This window comes from Lepidochelys kempii, chromosome 23 (assembly GCF_965140265.1).
Source record: "Lepidochelys kempii isolate rLepKem1 chromosome 23, rLepKem1.hap2, whole genome shotgun sequence".
Classification (NCBI taxonomy): Eukaryota; Metazoa; Chordata; order Testudines; family Cheloniidae; genus Lepidochelys; species Lepidochelys kempii.
In genome coordinates this window covers 3,972,013-3,986,802 of record NC_133278.1, presented here as the reverse complement: position 1 = coordinate 3,986,802, position 14,790 = coordinate 3,972,013, and the positions used below count along the sequence as shown (strand labels likewise).

At 58.5% G+C, this 14,790-nt stretch overlaps 1 protein-coding gene across 2 annotated transcripts; it reads left to right on the top strand.

Annotated features, from left to right (window-relative positions):
* The first annotated feature begins 1,845 nt into the window (after nt 1-1,845).
* On the top strand, nt 1,846-14,423 carry LOC140902163 (synaptosomal-associated protein 25-like). 2 transcript variants are annotated; one of them, XM_073321924.1, is made up of 8 exons: nt 1,846-1,945; nt 7,042-7,194; nt 8,760-8,801; nt 9,400-9,448; nt 10,294-10,411; nt 10,864-10,998; nt 11,613-11,757; nt 12,564-14,423. In XM_073321924.1, the coding sequence occupies exons 2-8, from the start codon at nt 7,123-7,125 to the stop codon at nt 12,630-12,632; spliced, it is 630 nt and encodes a 209-aa protein (XP_073178025.1). In that variant the 5' UTR covers nt 1,846-1,945; nt 7,042-7,122; the 3' UTR covers nt 12,633-14,423. The 2 variants fall into 2 exon arrangements, with proteins under 2 accessions (XP_073178025.1, XP_073178026.1); XM_073321925.1 differs by having other exon boundaries at nt 1,886-1,945; nt 6,999-7,194.
* The last annotated feature ends 367 nt before the right edge of the window (nt 14,424-14,790 follow it).

The following is a 14,790-nucleotide window of genomic DNA, read 5'->3' as shown; positions in this document are numbered from 1 at the left end:
ATTCCTCTCCCAGGGGAGGGGTAAGAATGAATTAGTGTAAGCGGTGAATTGCACATTGCATGACAATAAATGTGAAGTGACAACCCATTTCAAACTGTTATTCAATAGCAGCTGAACCGAGGATCTCTTGAGCAGTTGCCAGCACCCCCGCCCCTCCTCTTGTCCCATTCTCTGGGGCAGAGGCAGGGTCAGGGCTTAAGGCATAAAGCAACTCTACAGTGATCTGTGAACTGAATAACCTCGGCACACCCAGCATGTAGAGGAGCCAGTTCGGTCGGGGCCTCGAGCAGCCCGGTCACAGTTCAGCTGGCAGGCTGGGACATGTGGGGCTGCCTGGATCACACCTGCTGCACAGGGAGTTGTTCGCAGTTCAGCAGGCGTCCCCATGAGACTGTTACGCCTTGGGCGAAGAAAGCGCTAGGCTTGTTATATCCACAGCCTGTTACCTTCTCTCCTGTGGGCTCACTACAGCCCCTCATCCCACCTAATGCTGGCCAAGAGCCTCTGACTGTTAGCCCCATGGAGTCCTGGCTCCCAGCCTCCCTGCTCTAACCACTAGCCCCCACTCCCCAGCTCGGAGCAGAACCCAGAAGTCCTGGCTCCCAGTTCCCCTGCTCTAATCACTAGGCCCACACGCCCTTCCCAAAGTTGGGCATGGAACCCAGGAGTCCTGACTCCTCGCACTCTGCTCTAACCACTAAACCCCACTTTTCTCCCGGTGCTGGGAGCAGAACCCAGGAGTCCTGACTCCTAGCCCCAGGGGTGCTGGAACACTTTTTATAGTGGGGGTGCTGAAAGCCAGCGAAACCACAAAGCCCTATTTTTACCTCACCCCCACCCCTGGAACTGGGACCAGGAGCAAAGCAGTGGCTCTGGGAGGCGGGGAACACAGACAGGGGGAAGGGGGCCAAGACGGGACATCGCTGGAGGTGGGCATGGAGCCCCAGGCGTGGGGCCGGCAGCCTGAGCCCCGTGTAAAACCTGGGGGTGCTGCAGCACCCCCTGCTTCCTATGCCCAGCCCCTGCCCCTGTCCTAGCCACAAGACCCCACTGCCCTCTCAAAGCTGGGAGACGAACCCAGGAGTCCTGATTCACTGCCTGCTTAAGACAGTCACACTGTGTGCACAGCCCGGCCTGAGGCCCTATTACAAAGGGCCCTGTCATGTTGTGGCAGGTGCAGAGTCATGGATGAGAGTGAAAAGCTACAGGGCTCTGCCAGCCATGGGCCTGTCAACTAAGCCCCGCCCTGGCAGCAGCTGCGATAGGCCCCCCCTCTCCCCCCCCGGTGGAATCCATCGCCCCCTGCTGGATTATCCTCAGCCAGGCAGCTCCCCGCCAAGCACCAGTTCAAGCCACGGCCCTTTTCCTCCTCAGGGGCGCGGGATTGAAAGGGCCCAAGCGAGTCTGGATGCCACGTCGCTGCCAGGCTGCCCAGTCGGCTCCCAGGAGCGCGGCCCAGGTTGCCTGGGTTACAAAGAGGCCCATGTTACCAGGCTAGGTGCCCAGGTTGCCTGGCGCTATGGCCGGTGGTTCAGGTTACCACGCCAAATTGCCCAGGTTGCAGTACCAAGCTGCCTAGGCGAGTTGGCCAGGTTGCCATGCAAGTTGCCGGGCATGTTGCCCGGGTTACCATGCCAAGTCGCCATCTCCGGCCTCACTGCTCCCCAGCTAACGTCATAGGCTGGAGGTTGCCCCTGGTAACAGCATCCTCAGGTGGGTGGGTGGGTACCAGCCTCAGGCTCTTAACCCACCCGGTCCTGACCCCCCTTTTGCTGGCAGCCAATGGGAAAGCATCCTGAGCTGCCAGCTAGGCCAACTGTCCAATGGGAGCCCCCTAGAGGTGGGGCCAACCGTCCCCCCCCCCACCTCTCAGAGGAGCAGACAGAGACTCTGAGCTGCTGTGACTGGAAACAGAACAGGGATCCTGGAACTGAGCTAGCAACAGGTAAAAGGGGAGGGAGCCGCTCCTCTGGGGCGAGGGCTGCAGGGGGGGTGAGGATCCTCCGGCCCTGGGATTGGGGGCAGGTCTGTAAAGGGGAGGGTGGATGGGGCAGTGGGAGGGGATCTGGGCAGGGAGTGGGAGGGTCTCTGGAGGAAGGTCTGGGTAGGAGGATGGAGAAAGGAGGGTCTGGTCTGGAGAGAATTGGAGGCTGCAGGGAGGTCTGGGGGAGGCTTTGGGGGGGGTCTGAGCAGATGGGGTCCATGAAGATTCCAGACAGAGGGGGTGGGGGTCTGTGGGGTGGGGCAGTCTGTGGCTGGCAGGAGGGAGGGGGGCTGGTCAACCTATCTCTCCACCCCCTCCCAGCCTCACGCTCCCATCTGGATCATTCCTGGGACTTTCCCTGCCTCTGGGCTGGTCCTTTTCAAACCCCACCCCCGCCTCCCCCCCTACTGCCAGACCTTCGTCTCCATCTGGGGTGCCAAGGGCAGCAGGTGTTGGATCTGGGAGTGGAAGACCGATGGCTTCTGGCAAAGAGGGGCCAACCTGGCACGGCTCTTACCAGACCCCCATTGTGTTAGGCGCTGTACATTTGTATTGCTATTAGGTGTATTACGGTAGCACTTTGTCATCCCAGTACTGGACCAGTCCCCCATTGTGCCAGGCGCTGTACAGACACAGAACAAAAAGATGACCCCATTATATTATACTATCATTTAGAGCTTTTCTGTTTACTATTCCCATTTGCGCTGTCATGTTTGGACGGGATCAAATCTGTCCCAGAGGGTCACTTTGAAGTTTCCAAATGGACGTGTTTGGAATTGTTATTCCGTGAACAGTTTCAAATGTTCGGCTTTGGGGACACAGCCCAGTGCCTGGATTTCCCGTGGTCAGGGCAGTCCCATGTTCTGAGGGGCTCTGGCCACATGAGATGGTAACTCCAGCTTCCCCAGCTCCTGATCCTGCCGTGGGCCCAGCATCCCCCACTCTGCCCAAGGCTCGTTGATTTCAGCAGGAGTGGAGGGCCTCTCAGCACCACCCAGGAGGTACTTGGCACCAGTTAGAGCAGGGGGGACTTGGCACCCAACAGGATCAAACCCTAAATGTGGCCATCTACAAAGGAGTCCATCTGGTTAAGCATGAAATGGACCCATGCTACCGGCTGGGAGCCAGTCCGTGGGGCTGGGAGATGGACCCCAGAGAGAGGGAGTAACTTGCCCAAGGTTACGCGGTGAATCAGTGGCAGAACCGGAACCAGGCCCTTAGCCCTGGTCCTTCCTGGGTCCTAATGTTGTAAGCGGATCATAGGTGCCTCACAAAGTCTGGTCTGGCCAAAGCACAGGGGGGCCTAGCTACATTTCAGTTCTGGGGTTTATAAAGGTAGTTTCCTTAGTTTGCAGACCTGAGTAAGAATGGTCTAGCCTAGTGGTTAGAGCCGGTTGGGGGATTGGGAGTCAGGACTCCTAGGATCTACCCTCAGCTCTGGGAGGGGAGTGGTGTCTACTGGTTAGTACAGGAGACTGGGAGCCAGGGACTCCTGGGTTCTTTCCTCAGCTCTGGGAGGGGAGTGGTGTCTACTGGTTAGTACAGGAGACTGGGAGCCAGGGACTCCTGGGTTCTTTCCTCAGCTCTGGGAGGGGAGGAGTGATCTATGAGTTAGAGCAAGGGGCACTTGGCCTCCTGACTCCCCGGTTCTATTCCTTGGCACTGCCACTGGCTGGCTGTGACCTTCCTCGCTACTCTGTGCCTCAGTTTCCCTCCCTGTAAAATGGGGACAACGATCCTTCACAGGCGATTCTGAAGTGTTCTGAGATCCCTGGATGATGGTCGCTGCGGCACGACACGACGGATAATGTGTTCGGCAGAAGTTACAGTGCAGGGAGATGGACCCCAGACCCCTGGCGCTGCTCATCCAAGCAGCGCTGAGTGCCCTGACGGCAGGAACGATTGCATCCTCCCAGCTCCGCCCAGTGCTATACCCCCCATATTATGAGGCAGCTGACTGGGAGGGGAGGGCGCCCCCTGCCCCACAGCGCCCCCTAGCACCGCACTGGGACTGGCACTGACTGCCCGGGGAGAGCGCCCCCTGCTGAGCCCCCACCCCGCTCCCTGCAGCACAGTGCCCCCTGGTGCCCCATTGGGCTCAGTACTGGGAAGGAAGAGCGCCCCCCTCTTGATACACCCCCATCACTGTTTGCAGTGTGGGGCTTCCTGGGCAGATCTGAGGATGCCTTTCTCCAGGCGCTGCCTCCAGGCCGTACGCCCCGGCCTCAGAGCCTGGTTAGTAATCCCGCCGGGGAGGCACAGTCCCGGGGCTGACACCCCCTGTCATCCTGCCCCACCTCCTCTCCCGGCACCGGCCACAGAGCCCTTATTATGAGGCAGCTGATTGCTGCTGCTCGCTTGCAGCTCCCCCGCCAGACTCCCAGCGAGGCATGTTAAAAATAAGCTGTCACTGGTTCCCCCGTGCCCCCCAGGAAAGGGGGGTGTTGTGAGTGTGGGTGGGGAGGATACTTGGCAAATCTCTCTCCATACGTTAGTAGAGGTGAAGTAACAGCTGAGCATCTTGGGATAACACGAGGCCGTAGGGGCGCTGATTTAGATCTCGCAGCGAGGGGGCAGGGGCCTGGGGTTCTGGCCTGGTTCTGACCCGTGTCAATGTTGTGGGTTTGGCCCTAGCAGTATTGGGGTCTGCTTTAGACAGGGGGTGGGGGGTGAAACTAAATGAAAAAGACAAGGTCGAAAATCAGATCAGGGACAACGAAAGACAAATACGGAGGGAGCATGAAAGGTGCTCTGAGGAACGATGGGACGCGGGAGATCTGGAGGCCATTCCTGGCTCTGCCGCAGACTCCGTCGGTGACCATGGACTAGTCACTGCGTTGCTCTGTGCCTCAGTTTACCATTTGTCCGTTTAGACTGTTTAGCTCTTTGGGGCAGGGACTGTTTCTCGCTCTGTCTGTGCAGCGCCTGGCACAATGGGACCCTGATCTCAGTGAGACCTGTGCAGCGCCCGGCACAATGGGGCCCTGATCTCGGTCGGGGACTGTGCAGTGCCTGGCACAGGGGGGCCCTGATCTCGGTCGGGGACTATGCCGTGCATGGCACAAAGGGTCTTGATCCCTGATCAGGGCATCTAGATGCTAGCTGAACATAGGAACTGCAAGACTGGATCAGACTCAAAGCCTGGTCTCCCGTCTCTGACAACTCCCAGCACTGGCTGCAACAGAGGAAAGTATCAGAACCCTGCAGTAGCAGACGTGGGACAGTTTGCCCCTCACCCCGACCTCTCACAGAGATCACAGGAGGGAGGGGTAGCTCAATGCTTTGAGCATTGGCCTGCTAAACCATGGGTTGTGAGTTCAATCCTTGAGGGGGCCATTTAGGCATCTGGGGCCAAAATTGGGGACTGGTCCTGCTTTGAGCAGTCAGTCGGACTAGATGACCTCCTGAGGTCCCTTCCAACCCTGATATTCTATGATCAGCATAAATCCTGAAGCAGGAGATTTCTCTCCCTGTCTGGATTTACAGCTTCCCAATGAATCCTTTCCTTCTAAGGAATAGAACCAAACTCAACTCTTTATGGTGGGAGCCATTTCAAATCAGTGAATTCCAGGGAGGGCTGTGAAGGACACCATGAGAGAGAGAATTACAGAGTTTATTTAATATAAAAATCAAGAGGGAAAGCACACAGCCACTACAAAAGAACCAGCCCCTGTGTGGATACTCACTGGTCCCGGGCCGAGAAGAATGGACAAAAAATCCATTTGGTAACAGCACCCCGATGCAGATGCATGCTCTGCTCTAAAACTGGGGTACTGCCCTTTCCCTAGCCAATTATAACAAGACCCCTTAATTAATGAAACCTGCCTTTGACCTGATCTGTATTTTGGCGGCTGCTGTATTTAAGCTGGGCCCCCAAACCCAAATGTTGTCTACTTCTTTATTGGCTGTTGTCCAACATGGCTTGAAAGGTCGTTTGTGTCGATGCAAATTCTGCAGTTGCTACTCTTCTGAGACACCTCCAAATTCCCCTACAACACCGGCCGGAAACCCCCCGCAGATTTACTACCTGACCCAAGGTCACGCCTTGCCTCATTTCTATTAATCCCTCTTGTTCACACTTAGCTTTAATAATATGGAGCCTAAAGCCCTGCTCTGTACTTGCATTTCAGCACATTTCCAATTAGCAGATGCCTATGTGACCCCATAGGTTACACTGTCTTCTTAGCCTGCCCTGGCAGATTCTTGTTCTCCATATCAAAGTCCGACCCCCTTTTTGACTCTTGCCTCTGTGACTTTCGGTTGTCGGCAGCGAGGCTGGGACCTGCGACTTCTGGATCTCAATGCGTGAGCCTCTCCGTTTCCTGTCTGAGCTAAAAGTCCCTGCTCACTTAATCGAGGCTGTAGCAGGCTCAATCCCCCTGTATGTGACCATCACTAGAGGGAGAGAGAGCGCCACCCAGGGGCGGTGTTGGTTGCATTAAATTCCCATCCTCAGCGGCATCCGGTGGCCGTCGGTTCCGCAGGCTGACGCCTCGTGTGGAAAAGCATTTCCTGGTGTTGAGTTCGAATCCACACGTTCAGTTCCATTGCCTGTCGCTGAGTGATGAGATGGGGTCCCTGCCCAATCTCCCTTCTCTCTCCTGGGCACAGTGTTTCTCACGTCCCCTCCTATTCACGCCTCTCTAATGTAACACTCCCAGTCGTTTCAGTCTCTCTTCATATGTTTTTTTTTGCCCCGGATCTTTCTCCATCTGTCTGTGACCCCCGCTCCATCCCTCCCACCCCAGCACTCCCCTCCGTCCCTCCGGGCACCCCTTCTCCCCCCCAGCACATCCAATCACTCTCCATCCATTCATCCATCCATCCAGGGCACCCCCCATCCATAAATAAACGCCAGTCCCTTCTAGCCCTAGGCACTGTGCTGAGCTCTCCAACCAATAGGGTTTGTATAGGTTTGTAGGCTCCACAGCCTAGGGGATTTAGACACCCCATCATGAGTGATGTATCTAAGCCCCCTAGGCTGGAAATCTCAGCCTTCGTCTGCCGCTTGCAGGGCTCTGGACACTAGCGCAGTTGCTTTACGTCACCCCCTGCAGGTGATCCGGGAGAGGCTGTAAGCAGAGCCCATCCCCCGTGTGTTCCCGAAGGCACTCGCCCTCCGCTGGGGAGCCTGCAGGATGGCAGCCAACGGCACTGTGGGGCCCGAGTCGCAGGAGGTGCAGCGCCGCGTGGATCAGATCACAGATGAGGTGAGCAGGGAGGAGGGTGCTGGGGCCATCTCTAGCATCCCAGGGCGCCTGGCGCTGGGGCAGGCTTGTGAATACCCCCACTGCGGAAACTGAGGCACCGAGAGAGGAAGTGACTTGGGCAAGGCCACACTGCAAGTCAGTGGCAGAGTCCTGACTCCAGCCTGCCTGCTCCAACTCACTAGCCCCCGCTCCCCTCCCAGAGCGGGGGAGAGAACCCAGGAGTCCTGACTCCAGCCTGCCTGCTCCAACTCACTAGCCCCCGCTCCCCTCCCAGAGCTGGGGAGAGAACCCAGGAGTCCTGACTCCAGCCTGCCTGCTCTAACTACTGGCCCCCGCTCCCCTCCCAGAGCTGGGGAGAGAACCCAGGAGTCCCGACTCCAGCCTGCCTGCTCCAACTCACTAGCCCCCGCTCCCCTCCCAGAGCTGGGGAGAGAACCCAGGAGTCCTGACTCCAGCCTGCCTGCTCTAACTACTGGCCCCCGCTCCCCTCCCAGAGCTGGGGAGAGAACCCAGGAGTCCCAACTCCAGCCTGCCTGCTCTAACTACCAGCCCCCCTCCCCTCCCAGAGCTGGGGAGAGAACCCAGGAGTCCTGACACCCAGCCCCCTCCCCCCACCCACGGGAAAATGCTTCCACCTAGGGGAACAGGGGAAAGATGGGGCCAGAGAGAACAAAGGGATCCGAACCGCCTTGCGGGGACGAGAGTGAGGCCCAGGCGGAGGGGAAGGAAATCCCAGCCCTTGCCCCCGGTGGCGACGGGTGGGGTGAAAATGGCAGCTGGGGAAGTGGCAGCTCCTGAACCGGGCGCTCAGTCACTGGGAACCATCCCCTCCCAGGGCACACACAGTGCAGCGGATGGTCGGGGGGAAGCCAAGGGATTTGGGTGCTGTCCCACGGCAGGACAACCGCTGGTCGAGAGCTCATTACAGGGGGCCCGGAAGGGGACAGATTCAGTGAGCACAAGGCAGGTGCCTCCCTGGGTCTCTCAATGCAAAGCCCACACGGATAGATTATTACAGTAACAGCCACACGATGGGGATCAGGGCCCTGCCGGGCCGGGTGCTGCCCAGACACACAGTGACCGAGATCAGGGCCCCATTGCGCAGGGCGCCGCCCAGACACATCGCAAGGGCCTAGAGAGCTTTCAGTCTAAATAGACAAGGGAAGGATTATCATCCATCTTTTACAGGTGGGGAAACTGAGGCACACTCACTCACCCAAGGTCTCATGGGGAATTGGTGGCCGAGACTGAAATCAAACCCAGATCCCCTAAGTCCCAGCGTAACATCGTAACCACGAGGCTTGCGGGCCAGCCTGCCTCCCCCGCATAACATCTCTCCCCCCGACACCACACTGCACCCCATCCCACCCCACTTGCTCTCCCCCAGCTATGCAGGCACTTTCTGCAAGAAGCCTTGCTGTGGTTTTGTTGCGCTGTTGAAGGGCCGTGCCCCAGAGGTAGCTGCACTGTACTGAGCTCCTCAGCGGCGGCACGTACGCTCTGCCGATGGGAGTGCCGGGCGGCGTTTCTTGTACCAACACCCTGTTCTCTGTTCTCCCCTGCAGTCTCTGGAGAGCACCCGTCGAATGCTGCATATGGTGGAAGAGGTAAGAGCTGAGCAAGGACCCCGGGGGTGATGGGGGGGTGGTCCCTTGGCACCCCCTTTAATACAGAGCTGTGCAGCAGCTGATGGCAATGGCAGCTGTCCCTTGGGGCTGGAAAACTGGAGTCCCAGCTGGAACTGATCAGGGCACTGCTGTGGGGAAGTTCACAGCATCAGAGGTCCCAGCCAGGTACGGGAAGGGCTCTGTTGTGGGGAAGTTCACTGCACCAGAGTCTTCAGCCTGGTACTGGCAGGGCACTGCTGTAGGGAAGCTCACAGCTGTGGAATCCCTGGCTGGGCACTCTTGTGGGGAAGCTCACAACACTGCCATTCTGTATGGACACTGCTGTGGGGAAGCTCATGGCACCGGAATTCCTGGCAGAGCACTGCTGTGCGGAAGCTTGCAGCATCGGTGTTCTTGGCAGGGCACTGCTGTGTGGAAGCTCACAGCATTGGGGTTCCTGGCAGAGCACTGCTGTGGGGAAGCTCACAGCCTCTGGCATCAGAGAGCTGTTCTGAGGTTGGTGTCACCGGGCAGCGGCTGGGCCGGGGTTTGCTAACACTGCCCCCCCTCTCCCCACTTGCCTCCTCTCCCACCGCAGAGCAAAGACGCTGGGATCCAGATCTTGGTGATGCTGGATGAACAGGGAGGTGAGAAAGAGGCTGGGGGGTGGGATGGGGGGGGGAGGCGGGAGGAGCAGGACACAGCCAGTGTGTGCCTGGGGGGGACACTCCCAGACCCCCCCCCCAACCACGTCGCTCCTGTCACAGACCCACCCGGCTGGATCAGCACCAGCTCCAGTTTAAGGCTGGACCCCCCTGAGTTCTGCTGGATCCAGGCCAGGTCCCGGATGGACCCGGTTCCTGAGACGCCAGTGCCCCCACCCCCAGCCCTTGGCTGTGCGGCTCCCAACTCCCATGGGCGTGGGGGGGCATCAGCGCTGAGGAAGGGGCTGAGCACATGAGAGAGCAGGGGTGGGAGCTAGCTCCAATATCCCCCCCCCCACACACACACACAGTAACTCACAGCCATGGTGGCTGGAGTCCAAGCTGGAACTGGCCAGGGCACTGCTGTGGGGAAGCTCACAGCACTGAATTCTCAGTGCCGGGGGTGGGTGGTGCTCCCCATTGGCTCCCCCCCCCCTTCCTCTCAACTGGGAGGAGCAAACCCCAACCCCGTAGGTTATTTGTACCCTGGGATGAACCTCAAGACCTGAACCCCCCTGGTACCCGCAACTCCCCATTACCCTACCCTGGGTTCATGCCTCCTGAGACAGCCCCGGGCTCCTCCTGACTGGGGGCAGGTCCAAGTGAAGACTCAGTCCACTGCCAACCTAGAGCCTGCCCCCACCAGGGGCTCCCCCCAACCCCCCATAGGCTCCCCCAGCCCTACGGCCTCATCTGCCCCCCAACACCCTGCCCCATGGACTCCCCCAGCCCTACGGCCTCATCTGCCCCCCTGGCCCCGGCACTCACCTGCCCCTCCTCCCCTCCAGAACAGCTGGACCGGATTGACGAGGGGCTGGATCAGATCAACCAGGACATGAAGGAGGCGGAGAAGAACCTGACAGACATGGCCAAGTGCTGCGGCCTCTGTGTCTGCCCCTGTGCCAAGTAAGCCCCCCCGCCCCCTGCCTGGAAGGGGAGACACCCCTGTAATCTGCCCCCCTGTCACCTCCATCCTGCCGGTCCCATCCCCATGTGACAACGCAGCTGCCCCACACCCCTGCATCTCAGGGTACCTGGGGATGCCTGGGGCAGCCCTGTGGGATCAGACATCAGTCGGGTTTTGGGGGGCAGCTCTGTGGGATCAGACCCCAGTCATGTGTGGGGGCAGCTCTGTGGGATCAGAACCCAGCCGGGTTTTGGGGGGGCAGCCCTGTGGGACCAGACCCCAGCCGGGTGTGGGGGCAGCCCTGTGGGATCAGACCCCAGCCGAGTTTCGGGGGGCTGCCCTGTGGGATCTGACCCCAGCCAGGGAAAGGGGGGAACCTGGCTGCCCTGGTGGGCGTCAGACCCCCCCAGGCCTGTGTCTCACCGGCTCCACCCCCTCCTGTTTTACTGAGGCTGAAGAACATCAAGGCCAGTGAGGCGTACAAGGCGGTCTGGGGCAACACCCAGGACGGGGTGGTCTCCACACAGCCCTCGCGGGTGGCAGACGAAAGGGAGCAGATGACCATGAGCGGGGACTACATCCACAGGTAGGGTCAGCAGGACCCACCCCCAGGCGCCTCCAGGGGGCTGAGTCCAGCTAGGCCCCCTTGGTCTGGGAGCCCATCTGCTGATGTCCCACTGGAAGCAAAGGGAGTGGGGTGGGTGGTTCAGGAAGGGGTGCTCTCGCCTGGGTTATTATCCCTTAGGTTATTTGCATCTGGGGAGGGGACCTCAAGACCTGACCCCCCTACCCCAGGTTCTTGAGACAGTCCTGCGGGGTTCTGGACCATCAGGGACTTGATGCTCCAGCGCGGTGCTAGGGGGCAGGATCGGGGGCTCAGTAAGGGGTGCTTTCCCCTCAAAGTTGGTGCTGGCCTCCATGCCCCACCGGGGGGCGTTGTGCTGCAGGGAGAGGGGCTCAGAAAAGAGGGCCTGACTGGGGAACCGCCATGAATGGGGAAGCAGCGGGAATCCAAGGTCTAATAAAGTGGCTGCAGCGGCTGCAGCCTGCATAGAGGATAATAGCCTGCTACTGCCCCGTCGCAGAGGGAGCTACTCCCTTAGCCTAGGCAGCAGGGAGGCTGGTGCTGTTAGTGTTTAGGGTCGGAGCAGGACGCTCCCCACCTTACGGGAGGGGCGGGGGGAGGGGCGGATCTTCCAGAATAACCAATGACGCACGGGAGGACGAGATGGAGGAGAACCTGGTGCAGGTGGGGAGCATCCTGGGCAACTTGAAGAGCATGGCTCTGGACGTGGGCAACGAGATCGACATCCAGAACAAGCAGGTGGACAAGATCATGGAGAAGGTGAGCGCTGCGCGGCCGCACGCCCGTCTCCCCACCTGGAGACTGAGCCTTTGGGCAGGAGCCTGGTTGCCTGCAGGGGGTGCCAAAGGAGTGGGATGCTGTAGGGGGCTGGAGATGGGGCAGTGTCTTGCCCCATTAAGGATCCGGGCTGAGAACCCCCCTCCAGCTCGGTTCACTGCTCGGCCGTCAGCTGCTCCCCTGCCTAAGGAGGGTGTCCTACCAGCTGAACACGCTCACCCGGTGCCACGCACTTGTGAATCGTGCGCTGCATCCCGCTCCAGCTGGTGGATAACAGCCCAGCTACTGCAGCTGGCCGAAGGAGCGAGTCCCTCCTTGAATTCAAGGTGCGGAGAAAGGCGGCGAGGAGCGTGAGGGGAAGGGAGGAGTTGAGCAGGCTGAGCGGGGAGCTGAGGGCTGTCTAGAAATACCCCAGGAAGACGAGCTGTGAAAGCTAAAGGCATCGGAAGAAGTGGGATTAAATTGGGCTGTGATCGGCTGAGGTTGGCGGGGTTGGCAGGGGATGGGATTCGAGGACCCAGCGACCCCTTTCCGGTGCCATGTTCAAGTGGGAGAGGGCTGGGCTTCCGAGCGGTGGAGTCCTGGGTTCGAAACCCTCTAGCAGCAGCTAGCGAGGGGATAGACCTGCACCAGCAGGTCCGGCGCTCCCGGGTAGCCCCCCGCCCGCCTGCTCGGGAACTAGGTGCTTAGGTTGCTGCGGGAGGGTTTGCAGCCCCTACCAGGGAGCCGTGGCCCCCCGCAGAGTTGTCTGCGTGAGCGTGGTCCACCGCCGGCTCCTCTCCCCGCAGGTCACCGTGAACGAAGATCGCATCCAAGAGGCCAACACCCGGGCCAAGAAGATTCTCAAAAATGCATGAGCCCCGGCCCCACGTGCTCTCCCGCTTCGCTGCCCCCCCACCCCGGCTCCCGGTCGTCCATCTGTCCGTCCCTGCTGTCCAACCTGCCCTGGAGTCTCCAGCGCTGTGTGTTAGGTGGAGCCCCGGATGCTTGGGGGCGGGCGTAGGGTGTGCGCACTGCCATGGCACTTAGCGGATAACAGCCCTACTATTGCAGCCAGCTAGGGGAGCTCCTTCTGTAGCTCCAGTGGGAGAGGGCTGTCCCTGGGAGCTGAAGGTTGCAGGCTCAGTCGCAGCTGGGAGGGTGGAGTATGCTACAGACATAGTGGCTCCATGTGTTGTGGGCGGGGGGAGGAATCTTTATTTCCTCTTGGGGGGGTACACACGTGACCCCCCCCCCCGCTATAGGGAAGGCAGACCCTAGTGCATCCTGCCCCAGTGCAGTGACTCAGAAGGAGGAATCTGCATGGAACTTTCTCCCAGTCTGGGGGAATTTTTGGAGCGTGACGTGTGGATATTTGGCTCTATTTTCAAACTGCCACAGCCCTGCCTCCTATGGGACCCGAATCTCCCTCACCCCTCCTGTTGTGATTGGGTCCTCATGCCCCCCCGCCCCCCATGACCCTACCCTTGAGGCTCCTTCCCCTGGCTGAGATGGGTTTTCCCAGGGGCAGATAATGAGTGCCGGGGGAGGGCCAGTCAGATGTGGGATTGGGCAGTTCTCTGCCCTCTGGAGAGAAATGGGGGTAGGGGAGGGGGTGAGAGGGAGACAGGAATTTTCTTGTGCATTATCCCAGCCAACTTTGATTGAGAGAGGTTCCGAGCAGCCTCTGATTTTATGAAGCACGTTAACCTGTGGAACTCCCCACCACAAGATATTAATAATCCCGAGATTTTATCATCCATAAATCTCAAAGCACTTTACAAAGGGGAGTGATGGTGTCAGCATCTCTATCCCCATTCTACAGATAGGGAAACTGAGGCACAGAGAAGGGAAGTGACTTGCCCAAGCTCACCCGTGGCAGAGTTGGGAATAGAACCCAGGTCTCCTGAGTCCCGCTCCAGTGCTCTATCCACTAGGCCACACTGTTCTGAAGAAAGCCCCTATATCAACTGACACAAATGCTTCAGTAGCTAAATGAAGCCAAACTGGATTGACAGGACAGCTGAATCAGAGAGGGTCAGGCCAGAGACTTGCCTGGTTCAATTCTCCACTCCATCCTTCCCTGTTAACCTGTGGAACCCCCCACAACAGGATATTCCTGAAGCAAACATTTCATTAACTAACTGAAGAGAAACAGGAATGATGGAAGAGATGAATCAGAGAATGGGGACATTGGAGATTTCCCTGGTTGAGTTCCACCTCCATCCTTTCCTGGTAACCTGTGGAACTCCCCACCACAGGATATTCCTGAAGCAAACATTTCATTAACCAATTGAAGAGAAACAGCAGTGATGGGAGAGATGAATCAGAGAAGGGGGACATCAGAGATTTCCCTGGTTCAGTTCCCCCTCCATCCTTTCCTGGTAATCTGTGGAACTCCCCACCACAGGATATTCCTGAAGCAACTATTTCATGAACTAAATGAAGGGAAATAAGACTGATGGGATGGCTGAATTGGGAGGTGGGGCGCATGCCGATGACTCCCTGGGTTGTATCCCTCTGTGTGTGTGTTTGGTTTTCAAACGTAATCTGTCACTGTGACACCGAAGCCCCTGTCTGTGTGAGGGGCCCTCTTCATTTTTATCCGTGATGTAAGCGAGGTGATTTTTTTCTTCCAAAGCATAATACAAAAAAAAGCAAAAGCAAAAGTGCCTTTTTCTTTACGATAAACTCAAATCCGTGTCCATTTCGCCAGCTGGTAAAAGGCTCCAGAGGAGGGGTGTGTGCCCGTCCCACAGCATCCTAGGAACGTTGGGCTGAAAGGGACCTCCCCGGGTCAGCTAATCCACCCCCTCTGAGTTGAGACAGGACCAAGTAGCCCTGACTCCCCCTGGAGTTTCTACTATCTCCCTTGCTGCGGGTTAGGACAATTCCTGCTTGGCCTACCCACAATGGAGAACAGTGGCTCACCCTCCGCTTTATGTAGCTCTTAACGTAATTGACGACTGTTCTCAGGTCTCCCCTCAACCTTCTCTTCTCTAGACTAAACCTGCCTCCTTCTTTCAGCCTTTCCTC

Coding starts and splice junctions, on each gene's coding strand:
- LOC140902163 (XM_073321924.1), top strand. CDS start 7,123: ATGGCAGCCAACGGCACTGTGGGGCCCGAGTCGCAGGAGGTGCAGCGC. Junction 10,412..10,863: donor TGTGTCTGCCCCTGTGCCAA/GTAAGCCCCCCC, acceptor TGTTTTACTGAG/GCTGAAGAACATCAAGGCCA. Junction 10,999..11,612: donor AGCGGGGACTACATCCACAG/GTAGGGTCAGCA, acceptor CGGATCTTCCAG/AATAACCAATGACGCACGGG.